The sequence below is a fragment of the Sus scrofa genome, chromosome 13 (genome assembly GCF_000003025.6).
Source record: "Sus scrofa isolate TJ Tabasco breed Duroc chromosome 13, Sscrofa11.1, whole genome shotgun sequence".
NCBI lineage: Eukaryota > Metazoa > Chordata > Mammalia > Artiodactyla > Suidae > Sus > Sus scrofa.
The window spans coordinates 1,707,109-1,734,026 of NC_010455.5; the positions used below are offsets into that span (position 1 = coordinate 1,707,109).

The following is a 26,918-nucleotide window of genomic DNA, read 5'->3' on the forward strand; positions in this document are numbered from 1 at the left end:
TTTTGGTGGATGCACATGGAAGAGAGGTTTGGAACCCAGGTGATGGGCAGACTATTTCTGTTCTCCAGAAGTGTCCCTAGCAGAGGTTCTCTGGTCTTTGGCATAGGAAGGGGTATTAATTAAAGGAGAGTCAGATGGAAGCCACCACTTTGAGTTTCTCTATGCCTCTCTGGCATGCAGGTATCATATCTTGGTACAGACAGTCTCCTAATTATTGTGGAAAGTCGTATCCTAGATGGAGAATTGTATCCAAATGTCGGTAACACAATCAGCATTTAACTCCAGGAGGGCTGACTCAGCAGTTGTAGAAATGGAGGAAACTCTGAACCCAGATCTTGTGCTCTATTAGGTAAATGGTTTGAAGAGGATGGGAAGAGGGAAGATGGATGACATTTGTTGAGCTCTTTTGAGGAGCATCCAAAATATATATATAACCAGGTTGACAGAGTCAGAGATTGCACAGTTGGCTCTTCCATGGAGAGGGATGATCTCATGACGATCAAAGGAGGCGGTAGCTGGAACGTCTAATAGAGGAGGTTAGTGGTGGGGAGGGGACATACCCATTCTTTTTGAGGATACAAGTAGGAATGTCTTTGTATGAGGATGGGGGCAGTCTTTTTAAAAATTTTATTTTATTGAAGTATAGTTGATTTACAATGTTGTGTTAATTTCTCCTGTACGGTAAAGTTATTCAGTTATATATATGTACATTCTTTTTCATATTCTTTTCCATTATGATTTATCACAGGGTAATGAATATAATTCCCTGTGCTATACAGTAGGATCTTATCTTTTCTATACATAATAATTTGCATTTGCTAATCCCAAACTCCTAATCCACTTCTCCCCTATCCCATAGAATTTGTTTTATAGAAACAAAAAACTAACTTTTTTTTCTTTTTAGGGCCACACTTGCACCATATGGAAGTTTTCAGGCTAGGGGTCAAATTGAACTGCCGGCCTACACCACAGCCATAGCAACTCAGAATCTGAGCCATGTCTGTGAACTGCACCACAGCTCATGACAACACCAGATCCTTAACCCACTGAGTGAGGCCAGGGATCGAACCTGCAAATTCCTATGGTTCCTAATTGGATTCATTTCCATGGCAAATGATGAGAACTCCCACAAAAAAACTAACTTTTGTCACACGGTTCTTATTATCAACCAGGTTTAGGAACCACTTGTATGCAATACCTTTTTTTGGGGGGGATGTATTAATTTTTAAAAAAATTTTTTTAAATTGTTATTTCCCCAATACAATTTTTTTTCCTACTGTATAGCATGGTGATCCAGTTACACATACATGTATACATTCTTTTTTCTCACATTATCATGCTTCATCATAAATGGCTAGACACAGTTCCCAGCACTACAAAGCAGGATCTCATTGCTAATCCAGCAATACCTTTTATATTAAGAATATTGAGCAGAATCCTATAATGCAGCAAATTATCATTCTTGCTAAACTGTTCAAGATTGTTGGTGTCCTAGATATTCACCTTTATGTAGGTCAAGGCTATCAGAAGGGGAGGCCTTTGTTTTCTAGACTATACTCTACTGTGAGAGCTTTCTTTGGGATCCATCACAGTACATTTGTGATGGGTAAATAGGTAGGAGGACAGCTCCTCATCTTCTTATTTTAATGTATTTCCCAGTGGTTATCAAGACCCAAGACTCTCTCCTGGTTTGGGTATGGAGGTGACTATCTGTCATCTTTAGTTTCATATTAATATATTGTAATTTATATCTGAGGTTAGAATACAACGGTGTATAGGAAATCTCTAGTCAATTTCCTTCTTCTCTATTGATTAGCCAGATAGAATCAAGTAAGCAGGGAGATTTTAAAAAGTGTGCAATGCATTAGTCAGGCAGAGAAAGCAATAGGGTGGTGGACATGTTGGTGATGGTGCTGGTGTTGGTGATGGTGCTGGTGTTGGTGATGGTGCTGGTGTTGGTGATGGTGCTGGTGTTGGTGATGGTGCTGATGTTGGTGATGGTGCTGGTGTTGGTGATGGCGGTCATCTTGGTGACACGGGTGATGAACACGATGGAGGAGTAGTGACTATAATCCAGGAACTATCTTGGTGACACTGGTGATGAACATGATGGAGGAGTGGTGACTATAATCCAGGAACTATCTTGGTGACACTGGTGATGAACATGATGGAGGAGTAGTGACTATAATCCAGGAACTATCTTGGTGACACTGGTGATGAACACGATGGAGGAGTAGTGACTATAATCCAGGAACTATCTTGGTGACACTGGTGATGAACACAATGGAGGAGTAGTGACTATAATCCAGGAACTATCTTGGTGACACGGGTGATGAACACGATGGAGGAGTGGTGACTATAATCCAGGAACTATCTTGGTGACACTGGTGATGAACACGATGGAGGAGTAGTGACTATAATCCAGGAACTATCTTGGTGACACGGGTGATGAACACGATGGAGGAATAGTGACTATAATCCAGGAACTATCTTGGTGACACGGGTGATGAACACGATGGAGGAGTGGTGACTATAATCCAGGAACTATCTTGGTGACACTGGTGATGAACACGATGGAGGAGTGGTGACTATAATCCAGGAACTATCTTGGTGACACGGGTGATGAACACGATGGAGGAGTGGTGACTATAATCCAGGAACTATCTTGGTGACACGGGTGATGAACACGATGGAGGAGTGGTGACTATAATCCAGGAACTATCTTGGTGACACGGGTGATGAACACGATGGAGGAATAGTGACTATAATCCAGGAACTATCTTGGTGACACGGGTGATGAACACGATGGAGGAGTGGTGACTATAATCCAGGAACTATCTTGGTGACACTGGTGATGAACACGATGGAGGAGTGGTGACTATAATCCAGGAACTATCTTGGTGACACTGGTGATGAACACGATGGAGGAGTGGTGACTATAATCCAGGAACTATCTTGGTGACACGGGTGATGAACACGATGGAGGAGTAGTGACTATAATCCAGGAACTATCTTTGTGACACGGGTGATGAACACGATGGAGGAGTAGTGACTATAATCCAGGAACTATCTTGGTGACACGGGTGATGAACACGATGGAGGAGTGGTGACTATAATCCAGGAACTATCTTGGTGACACGGGTGATGAACACGATGGAGGAGTAGTGACTATAATCCAGGAACTATCTTGGTGACACTGGTGATGAACACGATGGAGGAGTGGTGACTATAATCCAGGAACTATCTTTGTGACACGGGTGATGAACACGATGGAGGAGTGGTGACTATAATCCAGGAACTATCTTGGTGACACTGGTGATGAACACGATGGAGGAGTAGTGACTATAATCCAGGAACTATCTTGGTGACACGGGTGATGAACACGATGGAGGAGTAGTGACTATAATCCAGGAACTATCTTGGTGACACTGGTGATGAACACGATGGAGGAGTAGTGACTATAATCCAGGAACTATCTTGGTGACACTGGTGATGAACACGATGGAGGAGTGGTGACTATAATCCAGGAACTATCTTGGTGACACGGGTGATGAACATGATGGAGGAATGGTGACTATAATCCAGGAACTATCTCAGATGGCTGTTATTGCCTGGGGCTAGCTTTTATTTGATCTTTTTCACATGATGGGAGGTGGTGAGTCAGCTACTTTTAAAAGGCTTGGGACGGTGAACAATATATAAATCAAAGTTTTATAAATTAAATATTTCCAGTTTGACTCACTGTAATTTCAGAGGCATTAAATCTTTATTTCTGAATGACCTTTCATTGTCAGTGATGGAATATTTTAGCCTTAAGTTACTCTGCCCTATTTTCCTCTGTAATATATAGTTACTTTTAAAGGAACTCCTAAATGATTATTGGAATGCATATTTAAAGAATCATTTCATAATGTGTATTTAGCATATATACTATTAAATATTTCTATATTTCATCAGATAAAATTTTTTTTTACATTGAGAATTCTAAGAGAAATATATTATACCATCCCTGAGGCTACATATCTCATGAAGAATAAGATTTAAAAGCCTTAAAAGATAAATCAAGAATCTGAAAAAGAATGGATATACGTATGTGTATAACTGATTCATTTTGTTGTACACCTGAAACTAACATAACATTGTAAGTCAATTATATTCCAACAAAATTAAAAAAATAAAAACTAAATTATCTATATGTTTCATTTCTTTCCCTTTGGGATGTTGACAGATGATTCAGTTAGGAAACAAAAATGAATAGCAAAAATGTGATGATATTCCATACATCAAAGTGACTAAAATAACGTTTTGTAGTAGCTTGAAAAATTTTTGCTCTGAAGTTTGAAAGTGCTGCAGATAGGATACTAGAAAAACAGAATGTTTAAGAGAATAATTTCACTTAAATTTAATTAATAATATATTTCACCTTACATTTGCTAATAAAAATTTCAATAAGATAAAATAATTCAATAAACCTATAAACAACTCAGTCTAACAACTAAAATTATTTTAATTTTCCTATGGTCTTTGTTTTTTGTATTTTTTTGTCATTATCTTCATCATCCTGCTTTTTTATATTATTTTTATTTTTTGGCTGCCCCACTGCATACGGAGTTCCCTGGCTAGGGATCAGATACAAGCCACAGTTGTGATCTACACCACAGCTTCAGCAGCAACGAACCTCAGATCCTTAACCCACTGTGCTCGGCTGGTAATCAAACCTGCATCCCAGGGCTCCAGAGATACCGCCAAGCCTGCTGCACCACAGCAGGAACTCCCATGCTGCTATTTTTGTTAGGTGATATTGTATGTTTGGCCCCATGCTGGACGTTTTGCATACATGATCTCTTTTATTGCTCAAAGCAGCCTTAGGTGGTATCGTTTTACAGATGAAGAAACTGAGGCTCATCCAAAGACGCACAGTTTTAAGTGGTGAAGGCAGGGATGATTCCGAATAAGATCAAGATTAAGCTTTTTAACTGCTAGGGGAGACATGTCCACAAACATACCTGAGTCTTACAGAATATCTGATTTATAATTTTTTTTTTTTGCTTAACATTTTATCACAAACATTTCCCATGTTTGCTCCGATCTCAATGGAACATCCTAGGCACATTGCCTGGGTTCCTCCCTCAGGGTGCACAGCTCTCAGTTCACAAAGTGTTGTCACCTCCTCCCCAGCCCTGGGATGAAAAAGGGTTTTCTTTTTTCGTTTGTCTTTTTAGGGCCAAACCCATGGCACCCATGGCACATGGAGGTTCCCCAGCTAGGGGTCAAATCAGAGCTGTTGCCACCATCCTGTGCCAGAGCCACATTAACGCCAGATCCAAGTCACATACAGCTCACGGCAACACCAGATCCTTAAACCACTGAACGAGGTCAGGAATCGAACGTGCAATATCATGGTTCCCAGTCGGATTTGTTTCTGCTGTGCCGTGACAGGAACTCCTGAAAAAGGGGTTTCTGCTACATTACTACCTCTTGTTACTGTCTTGCCTTAAATATGGGGAAATGGTAAGCTGTCTTTTACCTTTCTCTTCTTTTCCTCTCTTTTTTCCCCCCTTTTTAGGGCCACACCTGTGCCATATGGAAGTTCTCAGGCTAGGGATAGAATTGGAGCTGTAGCTGCCGGCCTGTACACTACAGCCACAGCAATATGAGATCCTTAACCTGCTGAGCAAGGCCGGGCATGGAACCCAAGTCCTCATGGATACAGGACAGGTTTGTAACCTGCTGAACCACAATGGTTACTTCCCCATCTCCTTTAATGTAGAGAGAAATGATTACTTCCAATTTTCTGGAAAATAAAGTGAACCCCAGAGAAGTTCCCAAATGCCCTCCAGGGAGTGAGGTAAGAGTTCCTTGTTCTTGGTGTTGAAAACAACACGGCTACTCTTTTCTCTGAATTAACAGGATATTTCAAGCATCTCCCTTCAAGTTATATGGGAAGGCTTGAGGTTGTATCAAATTGTGTTAAGACCAGCACTGAAAGACATAGTAGACTTTCTTGTGATCTGTCCAAAACTTGGACATATATTTAAAACATAGGACATTCAAACTTATCAGAATTTGTTTTCCTCTGAGCTCACATTAATTCTTCAGTTTCAATATTTTTCTATGAACCTCTTTCACTTTGATATTGCTAAAAATCCTCATTGGATTCAAATGCATAATTGGATGGCCTTGGTTTAATTAGAAAGGATTGGGTTAATATTGCATTGTTTTGTAGAAAGGAACAGGGATGGATTTTTTTTTTTTTTTTTTTGGTAGTGAATTAGGCCATTATTTCTGCTATTGTTCATCAAAAAAGAAGCTCAGAGCAAAATTGCTGATGCTATCACATGGGCTGACTGGTGAGTTGTAATTGCTTTGTGAGCAGCCCAGTGGGGCACACTGAAGAGAGGAGGGGAGAAACCTGTCTGTGTTATCTATATTAGCAAGCTGGTTCTTAAAAATTAGATGTCTTTGTATTCTTAGTGAATGACCAATATGAAAAAGGAGAAGCTGCAAAGACAGGCTTACACAGCCTGTAAAATACTTAATAAAAGAAAGAGTTGTTCCTAGGTTCTTGAGGAAATTACATCTCTTCATATCCTACATTAAAGCTGTTGATTTCCAGAGCTCCTGTCATGGCTAAGTGGTTAGTGAACATGAGGACTCGGGTTCAATCCCCGGCCTCGCTCAGTGGGTTAAGGGTCCCACGTTGCCATGAACTGTGGTGTGGGTTGTAGATGCAGCTCGGATCCTGCCTTGCTGTGGCTGTGATGTAGACTGACGACTACAGCTCTGATTGGACCCCTAGCCTGGGAACTTCCATATGCCGTGGGTGCAGCCCTAAAAAGATAAAAAGATCAAATAAAAAAATTGTTGATTTCCTCTGAGCTTAGGTTTCAAGATAGGGAAGGAGGCAGTAAAAGACAAAAACAAAACAAAACAAAACAAAACCTTGGCACAAAGGAAACAAATCCAACTAGGAACTATGAGGTTGGGGTTTGATTCCTGGCCACGCTCAGTGGGTTAAGGATCCAGCGTTGCTGTGAGCTGTGGTGTAGGTCACAGACGCAGCTTGGATCTGGCGTTGCGTGGCTCTGGCATAGGCCAGCAGCAACAGTTCTGATTAGACCTCTAGCCTGGGAACCTACATATGCTGCCTGTGCGGCCCTAAAAGGACAAAAGACAAAACAAACAAACAAACAAACAAAACCTAATAAAAACAATTTCTAAGACAAATACTCCCCCAATAAATACACAACTGAATTACTCACACAAAAGATAAAAAATTCAATGACAAAAATGCCAATTGAGTGCAGAAATATACATAAAAATCATGGAATATTCATTTAATAAACTCATTTTGTTCACTGAGAGTTTTTCTTTTTCAGTTTCATTGAGATATATTTGACATATAATATTGTGAAAGATTAAGGTGTATAAGATGTTGATTTGATGCACTTACATATTGCAAAATGATTACTACTCTACTATTAGCTAACACCTCCATTAGCTCACATAATTACCGTTTCATTTTCATGGTGAGAATATTTAAGATCTGCTCTTTAAGAAACTTTCAAGTATATAATACCATTTTATGAACTATAATCACAGGCTGTACATTAGATCTTCCCAAATTTATTCATCTTAGTATCCAAAACTTCATACTCTTGACCAACATTTCCTCATTTTTCCCACCTCCCAGACCCTGGTAACCACCACTCTACTTTCTTTTACTCTTTTTTTTTTTTTTTTTTTTTTTTTGTCTTTTTAGGGCCACAGTGCCAGATCCAAGCTGCGTCTGCGACCTACACCACAGCTCACGGCAATGCAGGATCCTTAACCCACTGACCAAGGCCAAGGATCACACCCACATCCTCATGGGTACTAGTTGGGTTCATTACCACTGAGCCACAACAGGAAATCCTCTACTTTCTTTTTTTTCTTTTTTCCGTTTTTTTGTATTTTTGTCTTTTTAGGGCCGCACCCTCGGCATGTGGAAATTCCCAGGCTAGGGGTTGAATTGGAGCTGTAGCTGCCAGCCTGTGCCACAGCAGTGCCAGATCTAAGCCCAGTCTGCGACCTATATCACAACTCACAGCAACGCCGGATCCTCAACCCACTGAGCAAGGCCGGGGATCTAACCCGCAACCTCATGGTTCCTAATCGGATTTGTTTTCCACTGTGCCAAAATGGGAACTCCCCTCTACTTTCTTTTTTAATGAATTTGGCTTTTTCAGATTTCACGAATAGGTGATATCAAACAGTATTTGTCTTTCTCTGTCCGACTTATTTCACATAGCACAGGGCCCTCAAGGTCCACCGATGTTGTCACAAAAGGCAGGATTTCCTTCTTATGGCTGAACAGTATACCATTGTGCATATATATGACATCATTTTTATCTGTTCATCCCTTGATGGACACTTGGGTTGCTTTTTATCTTGGCCATTGTGAATAATGCTGCAATGAATATGGGAGTGCCAAGATCTCTTCAAGTTCTTAATTTCATTGCCTTTGGATATATACCCAGAAGTGGGATTGCTGGGTCATATGGTAGTTGTATTTTTCTTTTTTTGTTGTTGTTTTGAGAAACCTCCATACTGTTCTCCATAGTGGCTGCACCAATTTACAGTCCAACCAACAGTGCAAGAGGGGACCTTTTTCTCTACATCCTTGCCAACACTTGCTTTTTCTTATCTTTTTGATGGGGTGATAACTCATTCTGGGTTTGATTTGCATTGTCCTGATTATTAGCGATACTGAGCATTTTTTCATGTACGTGTTAGTCAATGTATATTTTCTTTGGAAAGATATCTATTCAGTTCCTCTTCCATTTTGTAATTGAATTGCTTGGATTTTTTTTTTGCTATTAAATTATATGAATTCTTTTTATATTTTGACATTAATTCCTGGTCAGGCATATGATTTGTCAATATTTTCTCAATGTCAATGTCAAGGAGTTTTTCCTCTATGTTTCCTTCTGGGAGCTTTATGGTTTTGGGTCTTATGGTTATGTCTTTAATACATTTTGAGTTAATTTTTGTGAATGGTATAAGATAGGGGGCCAATTTCATTCTGTGTGTATTTATCCAGTTTTCCCATCATTATTTTTTGTCTTGATCTATTAAGTATTCTTGGCTCCTTCATCAAATCTTAGTTGACCATGCATGCAAAGGTTTAATTCTGGGCTCTCAATTCTGTTCCATTGGTCCATGTGTCTTTTTTTTTTTTTTTTTTTTTTGCCAGTATCATACTGTTTTGATTACTGTAGCTCTGTAGTATAGTTTGAAATGAGGATGCATGATGCTTCCAGGTTTATTCTTTTTTCCCAGGATTACTTTGTCTTTGAGAGGTCCTTTGTGGTCAGATACAAATTTCAGGATTGTCTTTTCTATTTCTGTGAAAAAATGCTATTGGAATTTTGATAGGGATTGCATTGAATCTATGGATAGAATTGGGCAGGATAGAGACAATTTTGACAATATTTATTCTTCTGATTCATGAACTGAAATGTTTACTGTTCACTGAAATTTGGTATTCAAATATCTTATTTGGAATTAAAATTTAAGGAGTTCCCATTGTGGTGCAGTGGAAACAAATCTGATTAGGAACCATGAGATTGTGGGTTTGATCCCTGCCCTTGCTCAGTGGGTTAAGGATCCAGTGTTGCTGTGAGCTTTGGTGTAGGTTGCAGACACAGCTCGGATTTGGCATTGCTGTGGCTCTGGTGTAGGCTGACAGCTACAGCTCCGATTTGACCACTAGCCTGGGAACCTCCATATGCCCTGGACAAAAAAGGACAAAAAAGACAAAAAAAAAATTAAGTAATGACCTTTGCTATTTGTAGACCATGAGTGGTACAGAATACCAAATATCGAAAAAAATCTTTAAGTTTGAAGACTTTTAGGATTTTGATGTTTTCTATATTCCCTCTACACTCTGTCTAATAATTCTAAATACTTTTAGAGTGTTAAAACCTCTATTGAAACTAATTCTTTCTGAGTGTGTGTGTGTGTGTGTGTGTGTGTGTGTGTATTGTGCACTGTAGAATGTTTAGCAGCATCCCTGGCCTTTAACCACTAGATGCCTATAGCAATCTCTGCTCCCTATCCCCCACCATTGTGACAATAAACAGTATCTTGGGGAATTCTCATCGTGGCACAACAGAAACAAATCTGACTAGGAACCATGAGGTTGCGGGTTCAATCCCTGGCCTTGTTCAGTGGGTTAAGGATCCAGTGTTGCCATGAGTTGTGGTGTATGTTGCAGACACGGCTCGGATCTGGCGTTGCTGTGGCTCTGGCGTGGGCTGGTGGCAACAGTTCTGATTAGACCCCTAGCCTGGGAATCTCCATATGCTGCGGGTGTGGCCCTATAAAGCCAAAAAAGACAAAAACCCCCGAAAAAAACATAAAAGCAATATTTTGGAATATTTTCAATAACATTAAACCCTTGTATGTTGGCATGGCTATTAATTAAATAACTATGTAGTAGCATTGTGTGGCAAATTGTGCTTTCCAAAGGTGGAATAAAAATAACATATACACTTTTTATATTTTATATATTATATTATTATTTATTCCATCCTACCTGCTCTTCTTGTAATGTGACCCTAACATGCCTCTATTGAGAGGTGTATAGGCAGGGGAGAGGGTTTATGTTTCTTTCCCTTGAACCTGAGTGGATGTTTATAATTGTCTCACTCAATATAAGGTGACAGATGTGACACTGTGTCACACTGCTGCTAGATTATAAAAGGCCGCACACTTTCCCCTTGACTCTCTCTGGATGACTGCCGTGGAACCTATCCACTGTGTTGTAAGGAAGTCCAGGTCACATGGGGTGGGGATTGTGTGTGTTATTGTAGCTGACAACCCCAGCTAGACCTCCACCACAGCTGGCACCAACCTCCAGACGTGTGAGTAAAAGAACTTTCACATGATTTCAGCTCTCAGACTTCAAGTCTTCATCTGAGGCGCCAGACATGTGGAGCAGAGACAAGCTGTCTTTGTCTAAATTCCAGATCCACAGAAATCATGAGAGATAGTAAGTTTTTAAAATTTTAAACCACTAAGCTTGAGGGTAGTTTCTTATGTAGCAGTAGATCATTAAAACGTGTAAGTTAAATGAAATCATCTATCTATCTATCTATCTATCCACGTATATACATAGAGAGAGAGAGTATCCATCAGGAGAAAAGTGTCTCAATCTTCCTGATTTCCATTAAAAGCAAAACAAAACTATCAAAATAGCCAAACCTATCCCAGAGCTACCAGATTCTTCCCTATACCACCATCTTTATCACTATTTCACAAAAACATCATGATATTGATTTATGATATGGCAAGCACTGTCAAACTGAATCTATTAACATTTCAGGGGAATTTTCATTCCTACAAGCAAACCACATTCAGCGGCTGGAAACACATGAACTAAAGGCCATGGGTTTAGTTTTGTTTTTCAAGCCACATGGGTAGCTCCACCTGCTACAAACAAGAGACCTGTAAAGGTCAGACTGTCATAGAAAAGTCAGCTCCAGTATAACTGCAAACTGAACAATGATGGTCCCTGGAATTAAGTGACTTTAGAAGTTCAAGGTAAATTTATTAACTTTTACAGTATTTTATCAGCTAAGGAAGATATTTGGTTAAAGGTAACAGAAAATCCAAACAACAGTAGCTTAAACAAATGCTTGTTTTTCTCATATAATAAGAAATTTGCAGATTGGTGCTGTTGACATTTGTTCAGAGGCTTGAGCATTATCTGGCCCAGAATTTCTGTGATTATCTTTTCTTGGTTTTTTTTGGCAACTGTGGCATATGGAGTCCTCAAGGCCAGGGATCAGATTCAAGCCATCCACAGGTCGCAATTGCGACCTATGCCACAGCTGCGGCAACCCTAGAACCTTAACCCAATGTGCCTGGCCAGGGATCAAACCTGCTGGGGAGCCCAGTTGTACCACAGTGGGAACTCTTTCCTTATGGTCTTAAATTGCGGTCACATGATGACTATTGCAGCCCTGAATATTATGTCTGGGGTCAGGGCTGGAAAAATGTCAAAGGGAAAAAGGTGGTGCCAGGTTTCTCCTTACATCTCAATGAGCAGAACACCGCAAGGCCGCTCAGTGTAGAGGGGGAAAAACAGTATTCACAGTCTCTCTATTAGAGGCAGGCAAGGGAAAAGTTGGTTGGAGCTAGCTGTTGGATGAGTATGCTGTATCTAAAATTAATACAAAAATGACCTTTTATTTTGGTCAAATATTCGTAAAACATTGACCAAGAATGTCTAGATATATCTGCTCACCCATAACTCATCCATCTGATTATAATCTATATACAGACACACATCAGGATCCAAAACCTAATGGATTTTTCATTGATAAATCAGTTTTCACAGTATAATCCTACTTTTGCGAATAATAAATATGAACAATAGACATTCAAAACAATGTGGAAGAATAGATACATACTAAAATATTGACAGGAGTTCCTGCTCTGGCACAATGGGATCGGCAGCATCCCTGGTGTGCGGGATTCAGGTTCGATCCCCAGCCTGGCACAGCGAGTTGAGGATCTGGTGTTGTCACAACTGTGATTCACATCTGATCCCTGACATGCTCCAAAAGCCATGGGGTGGCCAAAAAAGAAAAACATATTGACAGAATTATGCATTTTCCCCTTTTATATTGCCTCATTTTTTTTTACAGTAAACATATTAACTATGAATAAGAAAAAAATACAAGTATAGTTGATTTACAATGTTGTAACAATTTCTAATGTACAGTCATACATAAGGCATATACATTCCTTTTTTCATGTTATTTTCCATCATGTTTTATCCCAAGAGACTGGATATAGTGCTCTGTGTTCCCTGTGCTATACAGCAGGGCCTCATTTCTTATCCATTCTAAATGTAATACTTTGCATATACTAACCCCAAACTCTCAGTCCATCTTACTGCCTCTCCCCTCACCCTTGGCAAACACAAGTCTGTTCTCTATGTCTGTGTGTCTGGTTCTGTTCTGTATATAGGTTAATTTGTGCCATAATTTTGATTCCACGTATAAGTGATATAACATGATATTTGTCTTTCTCTTTCTGACATTTCATTTAATATGAGAAACTCTAGTTGCTGCAAATGGCATTATTTTGTTCTTTTTAACGACTGAGTATTATTCCATTGTATGTATGTACCACATCTTCTTAATCCACTCATCTGTTGATGGGCATTTAGGGTCTCTCAATGTCTTGGCTATTGTGAATAGAGCTGTAAACATACAGGTGCATGTATCTTTTTGAATTATAGTTTTATCTGGATATGTGCTCAAGAGTGGAATTGCTGGAGCATATGGTGGCTCTATATTTAGTTTTCTGAGATGCCCCATACTGTTTTCCACAGTGGTTATACCAATTTACATTCCCACCAACAGCATAGGAGGGTTCCCTTTTCTCCACACCCTCTCCAACATTTGTTATTTGTAGTCTTATTAATGAAGGCCATTCTGATTGAAGTGAGGTGGTTCCTCATTGTAGTTTTGACTTGCATTTCTCTAATAATTTGTGATGTTGAGCATTTTTCATGTGCCTACTGGCTATCCATATGTCTTCTTTGGAGAAATGTCTATTTAGGTCTTCTGCTAAAAGATTAACTTTTAAAACTATAAACCAATTAGAGATAATCTTTGTTAACATTAGCATATAGACTTACAAATGGATATACACACACACACATTTGAATATTTAATATGTCAAAATCCTCATACATATTATTATTTCATTTAATCCAAATAATTCTATGGTAAAGTTACTATGATCTTCATTTCCCATGGATTTATTGTTTAATGGCCAAAGTTACAATGTTGTACATGAAAGTGGAGTCATAAAAAAATTGCTAATAAACAGATCACCAGTAAACCTACTGCTTAGTCAGATATGGTCCTTCAATCAAAAAATAGACATACTTTTGTTTAGCACATCAATATCTTTGTGTTTCTCATTTACTTCTTTTGACTTATTAGGAATCAGATTGTAGGTAAGTTATTTACCTCTCTATGCCTCTATTTTATCATCTGAAAAATGGGGATGTAGAGAAATTTATAGACTGTTTAAATAAGTTAATATCTGGCACATTTTAAGCTCTGTACAAGTAGTAGCTTTTAAAATTATTTTTATATACCTAAGTATAAAGGTCAAATAAATGTTGGATACATGACCTCACGGGTTGAGTAAGGGTTCTAAAGAAAAAGAAATCAGCATTATCATCATACTGATGTTAAAAGCCACAGAGCTGGCGAGAGGGAGTTTATTTTTTATTTTTTTCCATTATGGTTTATTATAGGATATTGAAAAATTTTCCTGACTATACAGTAAGGCCTTGTTGTTTATCCATTCTATATATAACACTTTGCATCTGCTAATTCCAAATTCCCAATCCATAGATTCCCCCATTCCCTCCGCCTTGGAAACCACAAGTCTGTTCTCTATGTCTGTGAGTCTGTTTCTGTTTTGTAGATAAGTTCATTTGTGTCATTTTTTAAGAGTCCACATATAATTGATATCATATGATGTTTGTCTTTCTCTGTCTGACTTACTTCACTTATTATGATCATCTCTAGGTCCATCCATGTTGCTGCAAATGGCATAATTTCATTCTTCTTTGTGGCTGAGTAATATTCCATTGTATATATGTACCACATCTTCTCTATTCTTTCATCTGTTGATGGACATTTAAGTTGTTTCCACATCTTGGCTATTGTAAATAGTGCTGCTGTGAACATAGGGATGCATGTATCTTTTCAAACTATAGTTTTGTCTGGATATATGCCCAGGAGTATACTGGATCATATGGCAACTCTAATTTTAATTTTTTGAGGAATCCCCATACTGTTTTCCATAATGGCACACCAATTTATATTCCCACTAACATTGTAGGAGGGTTCCCTTTTTTCCATACCCTCTCCAGCATTTGTTATTTGTAGTCTTATTAATGAAGGCCATTCTGACTGCTGTGAGGTGGTACCTCAGTGCAGTTTTGATTTGCATTTTGACAGAGAGAGAGTTTGGATGGAGATCAAGTACCTAGAAAAATAGAAAATTCTATAAGCCTGTTATTGAATTGGTCCCAAGTGGTATATACCATATTTGCTTAACCATTTACCTAATTCTGTGGGTCTTTGCTCATGAGCCTTAACATGTGTCAAAGGAAAAATCCCACTTTGAAGCTGGTCTAAGGAAATGTTCTTTCCCTATTAATTCATTTATTTCCCTTTCCTGGGCAATGGAAACTATGTAAACCACAAATTTACCTTTTGGGATTAGTTGCCACAATTCCAAAGCTAAATCGAAAATTCACCTGCAGTTCAATTCACTGTACAAGTTCTTTGTTCCTTTTAATGACTATTTACCATTTCTGTTTTTTCATTGTCTTATTTAATTTTGTAAAGTCACTCCAGATCCCTTGTGGAAGAGAGTTAGTGGAGGAGCAGAAGTGGACACACAGTGCCTGAGGAGGTGTGGCTGTGTTGTATGGATTCCGTGTGCCTCCTGTCTCACCTACTGTAACTGGCAGCTTCCACTGTACCACCCCATCCTCCACACTGGCCTTCATTTGATGCCTATCAAACTTCTCCCACCACAGGCCTTCATTCACATTTACTCTTTCCTCTGCTTACAACACTCTTTCCCCTATTCTTTCTGTAGCCAACTGCTCATCTTTCAATTCTCAGATTAAGTGCCAACCCTTCCCCAATTATACATCCTTACAGACCCTGTACTTTTTCTTCATGGTGCCTACCACTAAGTCATTTGGGTTTTTTTGGACAACTACCATCTTCTTTTAGAAACTTTCTTTTGCTCTTGCTTTCCATCTTTTCGAGAACAAGGTTTCACCCAAGATTCCATATTCAAAGGTAGCTGGAGTTCTTGACTTTGTCTGCCAGTCCCTTATTGGATGATGGTGAAGCAGCTCTAGGTCAAACAGCTTAGGAGTTTTTAAATAAGGTCCAAAGTGATGGCAAAATGAAAAACATTTTTGCCATTTCTTTCTCTTTGAGCTATTCAGTCTTTTAGTCTAGAAAGCTTTCTCCACTTTTTTTTTTTTTTGTCTTTTTTCCTATGGCCGCACCGCAGCACATGGAGGTTCCCAGGCTAGGGGCCAGCCGCTGGCCTATGCTAGAGCCACAGCAACGTGGGATCCCAGCTGTGTTTGCAACCTACACCACAGCCCATGGCAATGCTGAATCCTTAACCCACTGAGCGAGGCCAGGGATTGAACCTGCAACCTCATGGTTCCTAGTTGGATTCATTAACCACTGAACCACGACAGGACCTTCTCTCCACATTTTTTAAGAATACAAGGCAAATGTTTCATTTTCTAGATTTGTCAGATTATTTCCTGATGTTGTGGCTTTAATCATTCTTTTATCTCTTTTGCTTTTTTATAAACTGGAAGTTAGGGCTAGAGCAGGGCTATTTAATAAAAATGGAAGTAAATAAATAGCTCAAAAAACCCATCAGAACAAGGAAGGCTTGTTTGACTAGTGGAAGTGTGAGAATTGCCTCAGGTCGTTGGGCTGGGGATGGAATGAGGCCTGCATTCAGATTCAGACCCTGGGCAAGAGTTTGAGGAATGCCCTCCTGCTGATTTGAATACACACCTTACTGGACACCAAGGAGGAGCTAGTACTCCCAGAAAGGAAGAGGCGGGCTTTTCTGACTCCTACTCCCCTTGGAGGATAAAACTGTAGCCCACAGGATCCTCAGGGCAGAGCTTCCTTGCCTGCCCACTTGCATTTCTCCCAAGCGTCCTATCCTAATAAATCTATTTCTTGCCTATCACTTTGTCTCTCGGTGAATTCCTTCTGTGTGGAGACATGAAGAACCTGAACCTCAGTGATTCCAGACACAGGGTGAGGGTGTCTAATTTAAAACCATGGGTTTAAGTCCCAATCTGGGTTTAGGCTGGGTTCGAGTCCCAGCACGTGGGTTCAAGTCCCAGTCTGTATATTGGCTAGGTTCAGGCCTTAGTGCTGCCAGTTTCAGTGCCATAGATGTAATTTAAAATTATCTTGTAGCCAATTTTTTTTTTTCTTTTTTTAGGGCTGTACCCCCGGCATGTGGAGGTTCCCAGGCTAGGGGTCGAATCGGAGCTACAGCTGCTAGCCTACACAACAGTCACAGCCACAGCAATGTGGCATCTGAGCCATGTCTGTGGCCTACACCACAGCTCATGACAACACTGGATCCTTAACCCACAGAGAGGCCAGGGATGGAACCCACATCCTCATGGATACTAGTCGGATTCATTTCGCTGTGCCATGAAGTGAACTCCCTAGTAATGCAAATTTTTAAAAACATTTTAAATTAATTTTAATAAGATATTATATTTAACCCAATATTTCTAAAATATGATTTCAACATATAATTAATATTAAAAAGGTATCAATGAGCAGGTATTTATGTAGCAGGTTGGGAACCCAACTAGCATTCATGATGGTGAGTGTTTCATTGCTGGCCTAGCTCTGGGTCAGGGATCCGTTGTTGCTGCAAGCTGTGAAGTGGGTTGTGGATTTGGCGTTGCTGTGGCTGTGGTGTAGGCTGGCAGCTGCAACTCCGATTCAACCTCTAGCCTGGGAGTTTCCATAATGCTGTGGGTGTGGTCCAAAAAAAAGGGGGGGGTGGTATCAGTGAGAATTTTGCAAGCAGGTTCTCTAAATGCTGTGTGTTTTTCACACTTAGACCACATCTCGATTTGGAGTAACCACAATTTTAAGAGTGTCAGATATGGCTACCATACCAGGCAGTGAGGTCTAGAGGCTTGATTTAGTTCAGGTGAAATATCTTTGGTAAGAACTTCTCATGGAGGATATCGTGTACTGTTAGTAATGTGAAGTTTGACCGCTGGGATGAAGTTCGATCACTGGGATCACTCTGATACTGAGAATTTTCCATTGTAAAGGATTCATTTCCTCCCTTTCGAATGTAAAAAGTAAGCTGTAGGTAGTCTTTGGGCACCATGAATCTCTCTTGTTGCCCAACAGCCTTTCAGCCAGTATTTTATAGTCTATTGATAATCCTTGTGGGAGCCAATTATTGTATTGCTGGTTACAAATTGGTAATTTTCCCTAATTCCTTTTACATCTATTAAATGGCATTTGTCTTCAAAAAGAGAAAAGATCTATTCACTGGAAAGTGTTGTTTACATTAGGGATTCTCTTACACTTTTCTCTTAAGATGCAGGGATTGCAGAGTCCACGTGGACTTCTCCCGGGATTGGATGTGTGCTGATGAGGCAAGCAGCACAGGGGAGGTGGGGGATAGGTAGAGGTCAGAAAGATGAATGTGTGCCCTAAGGTGAGGCTATTGACCAAAGCAAATAAACATCAACATCTCACTGGCTTAATGCATGAGTATTTGCTTTTGCTTATGTAAAGATCTTATGTGGGTGTGGCTGTTTAACAGGTAGTCTTTCTCCAGGTGCTAATTGAGGGACACAGGCTCCTACCATTTTCTGGCTCCGGCATTACCTAATACCTCGAAGTCCTCTGTGATAGGAATAGAATAAGATAGTTATACAGTTAGAAATCCCACTAGGGGATTCAAGACAATCAGGGGTTTTCTTTCTTTCTTTTCTTTTTTTTTCTGTTCCCACAGCGTATGGAAGTTCCTGGGCCAGGGATAGATTCTGAGCTGCAGCTGTGACCTATGCCACAGCTGTGTCAATGTCAGATCTTTGACCCACTGTACCACAGCAGGAACTCCCAGAGAGGGAATTTTAAGAAAGTTTGGGAGACTGTTGTAAGCTAATGACTACTCAAGAAAAGAACCCAGTAACCTAGCAACAATCTGCACTATCCTGAAGGAAGACCAGGTGTATTCAAGCACCAGGAACACTTGAGCCACAAGTCCTAATCGTTAAAACACAAGGCAATATATATAGGGTCTGAATCTTGTTATAAGAGATCAGGGAGTTACTGGTCCTTGAAGAGAAGCATCTCTGCATGTAGCCAAGATAAGAATTGAAGTTATAACAATTCTCTTTAATTTTTGGTTTGACTCAGGAGTCTAGTACAGAAAAGATAGGAAAGCAAACTCGACCAATTAATATATGAATGTAAGTAGATTCTGGTTAGATAAGATGCAATTTGAAAACATTTAGTTTTCTCCTCATAAACTCTAAATGTATTCAGAAAGTGTTTTGGAAAGAAATAGTATTTGTGGATGTGGTTTCAGGTCAAGATTTAAAAAAAAAAAAATACCCAAGAAGAATGCCTGGCAATTATATGAAATAAAAAAAAAAAAAAAAATACAAGAAAAAAAAAGACAGTGGGTTCGAGTCCCCTCCTAGGTCAGGGTTTGTGGGATCAAGTCCCAATCTGAAGTATGGCTGGGCTCAAGTATCATCTGAGAAGGAGTGTGTTTTCACCTGTATCCAGGCTGAAGGGGAAGAACGAGTGGAGAAGGTAATTTTCCTCTTAACTGCCTTGACCTGGAAATAAAACAGTTAATTTCCATTTGTACTTCATAGTGAGAGTTGGTCAAATGGCCCCACTTATACGCAAGGGGTAGGGTAGGGCTGGAAAATATAGTTTCTATAGTACAGCTACTTTCCAAAAACATCTATATTTTTCTGTCATTGCCACAATGTAGCTGAGAGGCCTTTCATTGGTCAGAATATAGAGGAGTATTTGCTGGCTTGTCCTTTTTACTCTATCTGAGGCAAGAATTATTTTTTTCTTTTTTAATTTACTAAGTGAGATTCTTTGGAAAAAAAAAAAGCATCCATGGGTAGACATAATTGTTGTTTAAAAATGGAAGAAAAAAAAAGGAAAAAAAGGGAAAGAAAACCATAGAGGTGAATATAGAAGGCATTAAAAATATTTCATGAGTTACCTCACAAAATATAATGGTGGGGAAAAATAGATGTAGAGAAAATGCTGTAGACAAATTTCTCACATTTCTGCACCATGAGTTCTCTGTTGGAGTAATTTATTTTTTTTTTCTTTTTAGGGCCATACCCACAGCATATGGAAGTTCCCAGGCTAGGGATCCAATAGGAGTTGCAGCTTCCAGCCTATGCCACAGCTACAGCCACAGCAACTTGGGATCTGAGCCACACCTGCGACCTGCAGTGCAGTTCATGGCAACACCTGGATCCTTAACCCACTGAGCAAGGCCAGGGATAGAACCTGCGGCCTCATGGATACTAGCTGGGTTTGTAACCACTGGGCCACAACGGGAACCCCATTTATTGGAGAGATGTTTAAAACATGTACATGGTATTCAGAGTCTGAAATGTAAATATAATCTTGAAATATTATCTACTAAATAACTGTATATGTGTACTAATTCTTTTATTTATTTATTTTTATTGAAGTATAGTTGATTCACAATGTCGTTTTAGTTTCAGGTGTACACCAAAGTGATTCAGTTATATATAGATGTATATATATATATACACATTCTTTTCAGATTCTTTTCTGTTCTATGTCACTACAAGATATTGAATATAGTTTGCTATGCTATTCACTACACAGTAGGTCTTTGCTCTTTACCCATTCTATATATAACAGTTTGCATCTGCTAACCCCAAACTCCCGGTATATCCCTCCCCACCCCGTTCCCCTTTGGTAATAATAAGCTTATGTTGTACGCCTATGAGTCTGTTTCTGTTTTGTAAATAAGATCATTTGTATCTTTTTTTTAGATTCCACATATGTGATATCATATGATACCTGTCTTTCTCTGTCTGACTTACTTCACTTATGTGATGACCTCTAGGTCCATCCATGTTGCTGGAAGTGGTACAATTTCATTCTTTTTTATGGCTGAGTAGTATTTGTACCAGATATTACTCATCCTAGGACTCATGATCTTGGCTGTAGTGGTCACAAACCTGACAAGGCCACATCTATTGATTCAACGTGTATCTACTGAATACCTACCATGTGTCAGATACTGTCCTATGTGTGGAAAAACCCTGGCGAATAAGAATTATAACATCACTGTCCTTATAGAATTTATGGCCTGGTGGGAAAACAGACATTAAGCCATAGTTATCCTTCAAAATCAAATGATTTCAATGATAGCAAGTGCTACGAAGAAGAAGTTCAGTGTCCATGAGATTATTACATAATGGGTGGGGGTGTTATTGAATCAGGGAAGGCCTTCCTGAAGTGGAAGGAACTTCATATGGCACTTAATCTGGAACTTGGAAGTTGTGCAGGTTTTGGCAGGGAGGGCAGGAGTCAGATCATGCAGGATCTTGTAGGCCAAAGGAACTTTTTTTTTTTTTTTCTTTCAGCCCGCACCTGTGGCATCTGGAAGTTCCCAGTCTGGGGATCCAATTGGAGCTGCAGCTGCCAGGCTGTGTCACAGCCACAGCAACGCAGGTTCTGAGCCTGCCGCTGCAACCTACACCACAGCTCACAGGAACGCCAGATCCTTAACACACTGAGCAAGGCCAGGGATTGAACCTGCAGCCTCATGGATACTAGTAGGGTTCATTACCACCACAGTGGAAACTCCCAAACTAACCATTTTTAATGTAAGCCTAAAAAAAGGGGAGGAGAAACTGGAATGAGGTAAACATAGATATATTATAATCATTTATTTTGGCCGTACCTGCAGTATGCAGAAGTTCCCAAGCCAGGGGTTGAATCCATGCCATAGCAATGTCATGAGCCATGGCGGTGACAACGCTGGACCCTTAACTTGCTGAACCACATGGGAACTCTTATAGTTGTATTTTAAAAAAAGATTACTGGAGTAGTAGCCCTATTAGATGTTGCAACAATTTTACATGATTAAAACAGTACTGCCCAATGAATAAAATGGCAACTCAATGGAGAGAAGAAAAATTCAGCAGAAGGCTCAATGATACAGGAAATTTGTACACGATAAATATGACATTTCAAATCACTGGAGGAAAAATAGATTACCTGTTGACATTTCTTTTGATATTGGAGTATCCCTCTACAGGAAAAATAAAGTTGGACCAGTACTTCAGAAATTTAAAAATGCGAAACAATCCAGCATAAATCATGGGAGAAGTATAGAAACTAATATGGTGGGTTTGGAATACCTTTTCTGAGTAGGTTTCAGAGTCCAGACGTCATAACAACGATGGTGGCCTGGCCTATGCCCTGGAGAGATGGCAGTGGTTGGCTTCAAGCATATTTTGGAGGTGGAATCAGCAGGCATAGGTGATTATTGAATAGGGTGGGTGAAAGAGGGAATGAATAGAAAAATGTCAAAGATGAAGAAGACTTCCAAGTTTGTAGTTTGAGGAATCTAGTGGGTAGTAGTACTGTCTACTGAGATGGGGAAGATGGTAGAGAGGATGTTGCAGGGATAATAAAAAAATTCAGCTCCAGATTAAAACATTTTGTGCTTCAAAGGACACCAATAGAAAGAAAAAAAGACAACATAGAGAAAAACTATTTGCAAATTTGATATGGGACTTACATCCATAATATGTAAAAAACTCTTAAAAAATCAACATTCAAAAGACTATCTGATTAAAAGTGGGCAGAGGCTTTGAATATATATAAAGGATTTTATATATCCAAAGAAGATATAAAGATGACCACCAAGCATGTGAAAATACACTCAACATTAGTTATTATGAAATTGCAAATAAAGCCTACGATGAGATATTACATCATACCAAGTAGGATTGCCATAATAAAAAAGATAACAACATGTGTCAATGAGCATATAGAGAAGTTGGAACCCTTATGTATTGTTAGTAGGAATGTGAAATGGTACAGCAACTTTGGAAAACAGTTTGGCAGTTTTTTAGTATATTAAACATAGAATTACAATGTGAGTCTACAATTGCACTCCTAGGTGTTTACTCAAGAGAAGTGAAAACATGACCACCCAAAGCCTTATACATGAATGAACAGCAGCATTATTTGTTAATACCAAAAAGTGGACACAAAATATGTCTATCAACTAATGAACAAAGAAAATTTATATTCATACAATAGAATATTTGGCAATGAAAGGAAATGAAATTCTGATAGAAGCTACAAAAGGGATAATCCTCAAAATGTGAAGTGAGGGAGTTCCCCTTGTGGTGAAGTGGAAATGAATCTGACTAGTAACCATGAAGATGGTTTGATCCCTGGTCTTCCTCAGTGGGTTAAGGTCTGGCCTTGGGGTGAGCTGTGGTGTAGGTTGCAGAGGGCTCAGATCTGGCTGTTGCTGTGGCATGGGCCAGTGGCTACAGATCAGATTGGACCCCTAGCCTGGGAACCTCCATATGCAGAGGGTGTGCCTCCCCCCGCAAGAAAAAGAGGAAAAAAAAAAAAGGAAAGTGAAAGAAGTCAGTCACAAGGACCACATGTTGTATACCATATATATAAAATGTCCAGAATAGGCGAGAAAGAGAAATTGATTAGTAGTTGCCTAGGGCCCAGAGCGGGATGAGCAATTGGTAGAATGAGCAGTGACAGCTAATAGCTACAGGGTTTCATTTTGGAGGTCAGGAAAATGTTCTGAAGTTAGATTATAAGGATGATTGAACAACCATGTAAATATATAAATACACATTGATTTGTGTATTTTAAACAGATGAATTTTATATAGAAGGTAAATTATCTCTATAAAGCTCTTAAAAAATTCGACTTGGGATATCTTGACTTTCTTAAGCCTGTGAATTCTCCAAAAGGACTCCGTTCTGGTGTTCTTGGCTGAATGGCGTCTGAATAAGTTCTGAGGGATGTCAGAAATCCTCAGAGTTCAGGGATTCGGTAGAAGAACAGGATGGGGAGTAGACCGATGTGTTAGCATCCTGTTTTCTTCCTCCAAGTTCCCAGCGCGAGGCCACGCCTCTCTCTCGTTTCCTAGCAACTAGCTCCCAACTCGCCCTCCTCCAGTCTCACTCTGCGGTCACTTCCGCTCCGCGACAGGAAGTGAGGTCAGAGCCGGCAGCTTTCCCGGGAGTTCGGCTTTGCGGCGTCTGCAGCTGGAGAAGCCGAGTTTCCCAGGACGTGGCCACCTTCCTCTCTCCCGGGTTTCACCTCCCGCGGGTGGAGAAGCCCTCGAGGAGTCAGAGGGCTGCAAGGGTGCAGGTCCGCTCCAGAGGAAGGCGAGGCGCGGCAGCGCGTGGCTGCCGGGGCGGAGGAGGGGACTGGCGGGGCGAGTCGCTGGAGTCGGTGGGGTCTTCTCAGCTTGGCCCTGTATCTCCTGAGGCCCCGAGAACTTCTCACCTCTCCCCGGTGGGCTGCAGGGGTCGTGGAGACTGGGGCTCCCCTGCTCCCCTTTGAAGGAAGACCCCTCTTAGAGAAGACTCGCCCGGCAGCTGCTGACTTCTTTCCCCGCCCAGACCCCAGAGTGACTCGCCATGACCTCACCGTGAGCGAGCGATTGGCTTGTGACCCTTCTAGAACCCCAGGGTAAATATTTGCGTGTGTGCCCCGCCGTGTATGCATGTGTGTTTTCATTCCCTGCAAAATCTGAGATAGGATAACCCTGAGCTGTGTTTGGCAAATGGGTATTTTGGTTTACTTTTCTTTAACATTTCTGCTGGGGTTTCTTCCCTGTTACAAACCAAACAACTCTGCCTTCTGTTAGCTGAGTGGGAAGGGGCAATGGAATTAGGCCGGCAGGGCCCAGGAGATGCTGAGTGTTTGGATTTTTTTTTTTTTTAGCCCGACCTTTTTGTAATAGGCGATTCTTATTCAGATTTAAGTTTTTAAGGTATTTGGGTTTTATATTCAAGACTGCAGGTTTTTGGACAAAGACTGTCATATAGTACTTTTGTGACTCTTACAGCCTCAAACAATACTGAAGTAAAGGCTCATTAAATTTTCAAATATTAGAAAACACACATTCTACCGTTTTCAACGTAATATTGAAGGGGCCTATTTCCATATAGGTCAACTCTTGGAAAGGACAACATAAAATATCACGATCTTTTTAGATAAATATGTTTGAAATGCTAGATGCTGCCTAGAAGGCTAAGTACAGTGCTCTCGGTGGAGGAGAAATGGTGTTCATCTATCATTTAGAAAGAGGCCGCATGAATAGTGGTGTTTCATTGCTTTTTTTTTTTTCCCTTTTTCTCTTTCCTTTTTTTTTCAGTAGGTGTTGTATCCTAACTTACTGACGCAGAGGTGCCTGCTGCCATTATGGGAAACCAGCTCGCTGGCATTGCTCCTTCCCAGATTCTTTCTGTGGAGAGTTATTTCTCAGACATCCATGACTTCGAATATGATAAGAGTCTGGGGAGTACTCGTTTCTTTAAAGTTGCTCGAGCAAAACACCGAGAGGGCCTGGTGGTTGTGAAGGTCTTTGCAATTCAAGATCCCACATTGCCTCTAACCAGCTATAAACAAGAGCTGGAGGAACTGAAAATCAGGCTTCATTCTGCACAGAACTGTCTGCCTTTCCAGAAAGCAGTGGAAAAAGCATCTGAGAAAGCAGCCATGCTCTTTAGGCAGTATGTGCGAGACAACCTCTATGATCGAATCAGCACCCGTCCCTTCTTAAATAACATCGAGAAGCGCTGGATCGCTTTCCAGATCCTAACTGCTGTGGAGCAAGCACACAAATCTGGAGTGCGTCATGGGGACATCAAGACTGAGAATGTAATGGTCACCAGTTGGAATTGGGTCCTTCTAACTGATTTTGCCAGTTTTAAACCCACTTATCTTCCAGAGGACAACCCAGCAGATTTCAACTATTTTTTTGACACTTCACGGAGGAGGACTTGTTATATTGCTCCTGAACGTTTTGTGGATGGTGGATTGTTTGCCACTGAGTTAGAATACATGAGAGATCCTTCCACTCCGCTTGTAGACTTAAATAGCAATCAGAGAACGAGAGGAGAGTTGAAGCGGGCAATGGATATCTTTTCAGCAGGTATTTGAGTTGGTCAAATTTGCTGTGGGGGGGGAGGTTACTTCTTGAACATAGAAAGTTAATTAATGTATTTATTTTTGGTCTTTTTAGGGCAGCACCCTCAGCATATGGAAGTTCCCAGGCTAGGGGTCAGATCAGAGCTGCAGCTACTGGCCTACGCCACAGCCACAGCCACCTGGGGTCTGAGCAGCGTCTTTGACTTACACCACAGCTGAAGGCAATGCGGGATCCTTAACCCATTGAGTGAGGCCAAGGATCTGACTGCCCTTACGGATACCAGTCAGATTCCTTACTACTCAGCCACGACGGGAACTCCAGAAAGTTAATTTTTTGGTAGACATTCTTACACTGTTGAGATAGATGGCAGTATTTCTTTGGACGTGTTTAATTACCTAGAAAATGCAGAGTGATCCACTCATTGAAACATTTAAGAAATATTTGAGTTTTTACTTATGTACGTGTCAGGCACTATCTTAAGCAATGGAGACATAGATGGGTGATTGTGTTTCTCTTTTTAAAGTACTTACACTTTAATGGGGAGCTAGATGAGATATTGTAAAAAGACATTTTAGTGCAGTGTGCTTTGCTATGATAGAGATAAGCTTTGGGTGCCGTTATAGCACCGTATGAATACTTAATTTAGTCTCTGGTGGTGATGGGTTGAGAGGCAGGTTTGGGAAAGGCGTCTTTATTGGAAGGATGATATTTAAACCAAGACCTGAAAGGCGATTGGGAGCTATGGATTATAAGGGTGGTTTGTTTCAGGTAAAGGGTGTTGCTTATATGAAGACTTGAAGGCCTCAACATGATGCACTGATTTATTAGGGTGCATTAAGTAATTTTTAAAAAAATTTTAAATTTTATTTATTTTTTGTCTTTTTGCCGTTTCTTGTGCGGCTCCTGCGGCATATGGAGGTTCCCAGGCTAGGGGTCTAATGGGAGCCGTAGCCGCCAGCCTACACCAGAGCCACAGCAACGCGGGAGCCGAGCCGCATCTGCAGCCTACACCACAGCTCACGGCAACACCGGATTGTTAACCCACTGAGCAAGGGCAGGGATCG

At 40.3% G+C, this 26,918-nt stretch overlaps 1 protein-coding gene across 2 annotated transcripts in view; it reads left to right on the forward strand.

The window, feature by feature from the left end:
- PIK3R4 (phosphoinositide-3-kinase regulatory subunit 4) overlaps window positions 23,880-26,918 on the forward strand; it is an 84,568-nt gene continuing 81,529 nt past the window's right edge. The window contains exons 1-2 of one of the 2 annotated variants that reach the window (XM_021071332.1): window positions 23,880-24,389; window positions 25,081-25,857. In XM_021071332.1, the coding sequence (XP_020926991.1) occupies window positions 25,125-25,857 (733 nt within the window). In that variant the 5' untranslated portion in view covers window positions 23,880-24,389; window positions 25,081-25,124. Of the gene's footprint in view, window positions 24,390-25,077; window positions 25,858-26,918 lie in introns of both variants that reach the window. The other variant, XM_021071333.1, reaches the window with a different exon arrangement.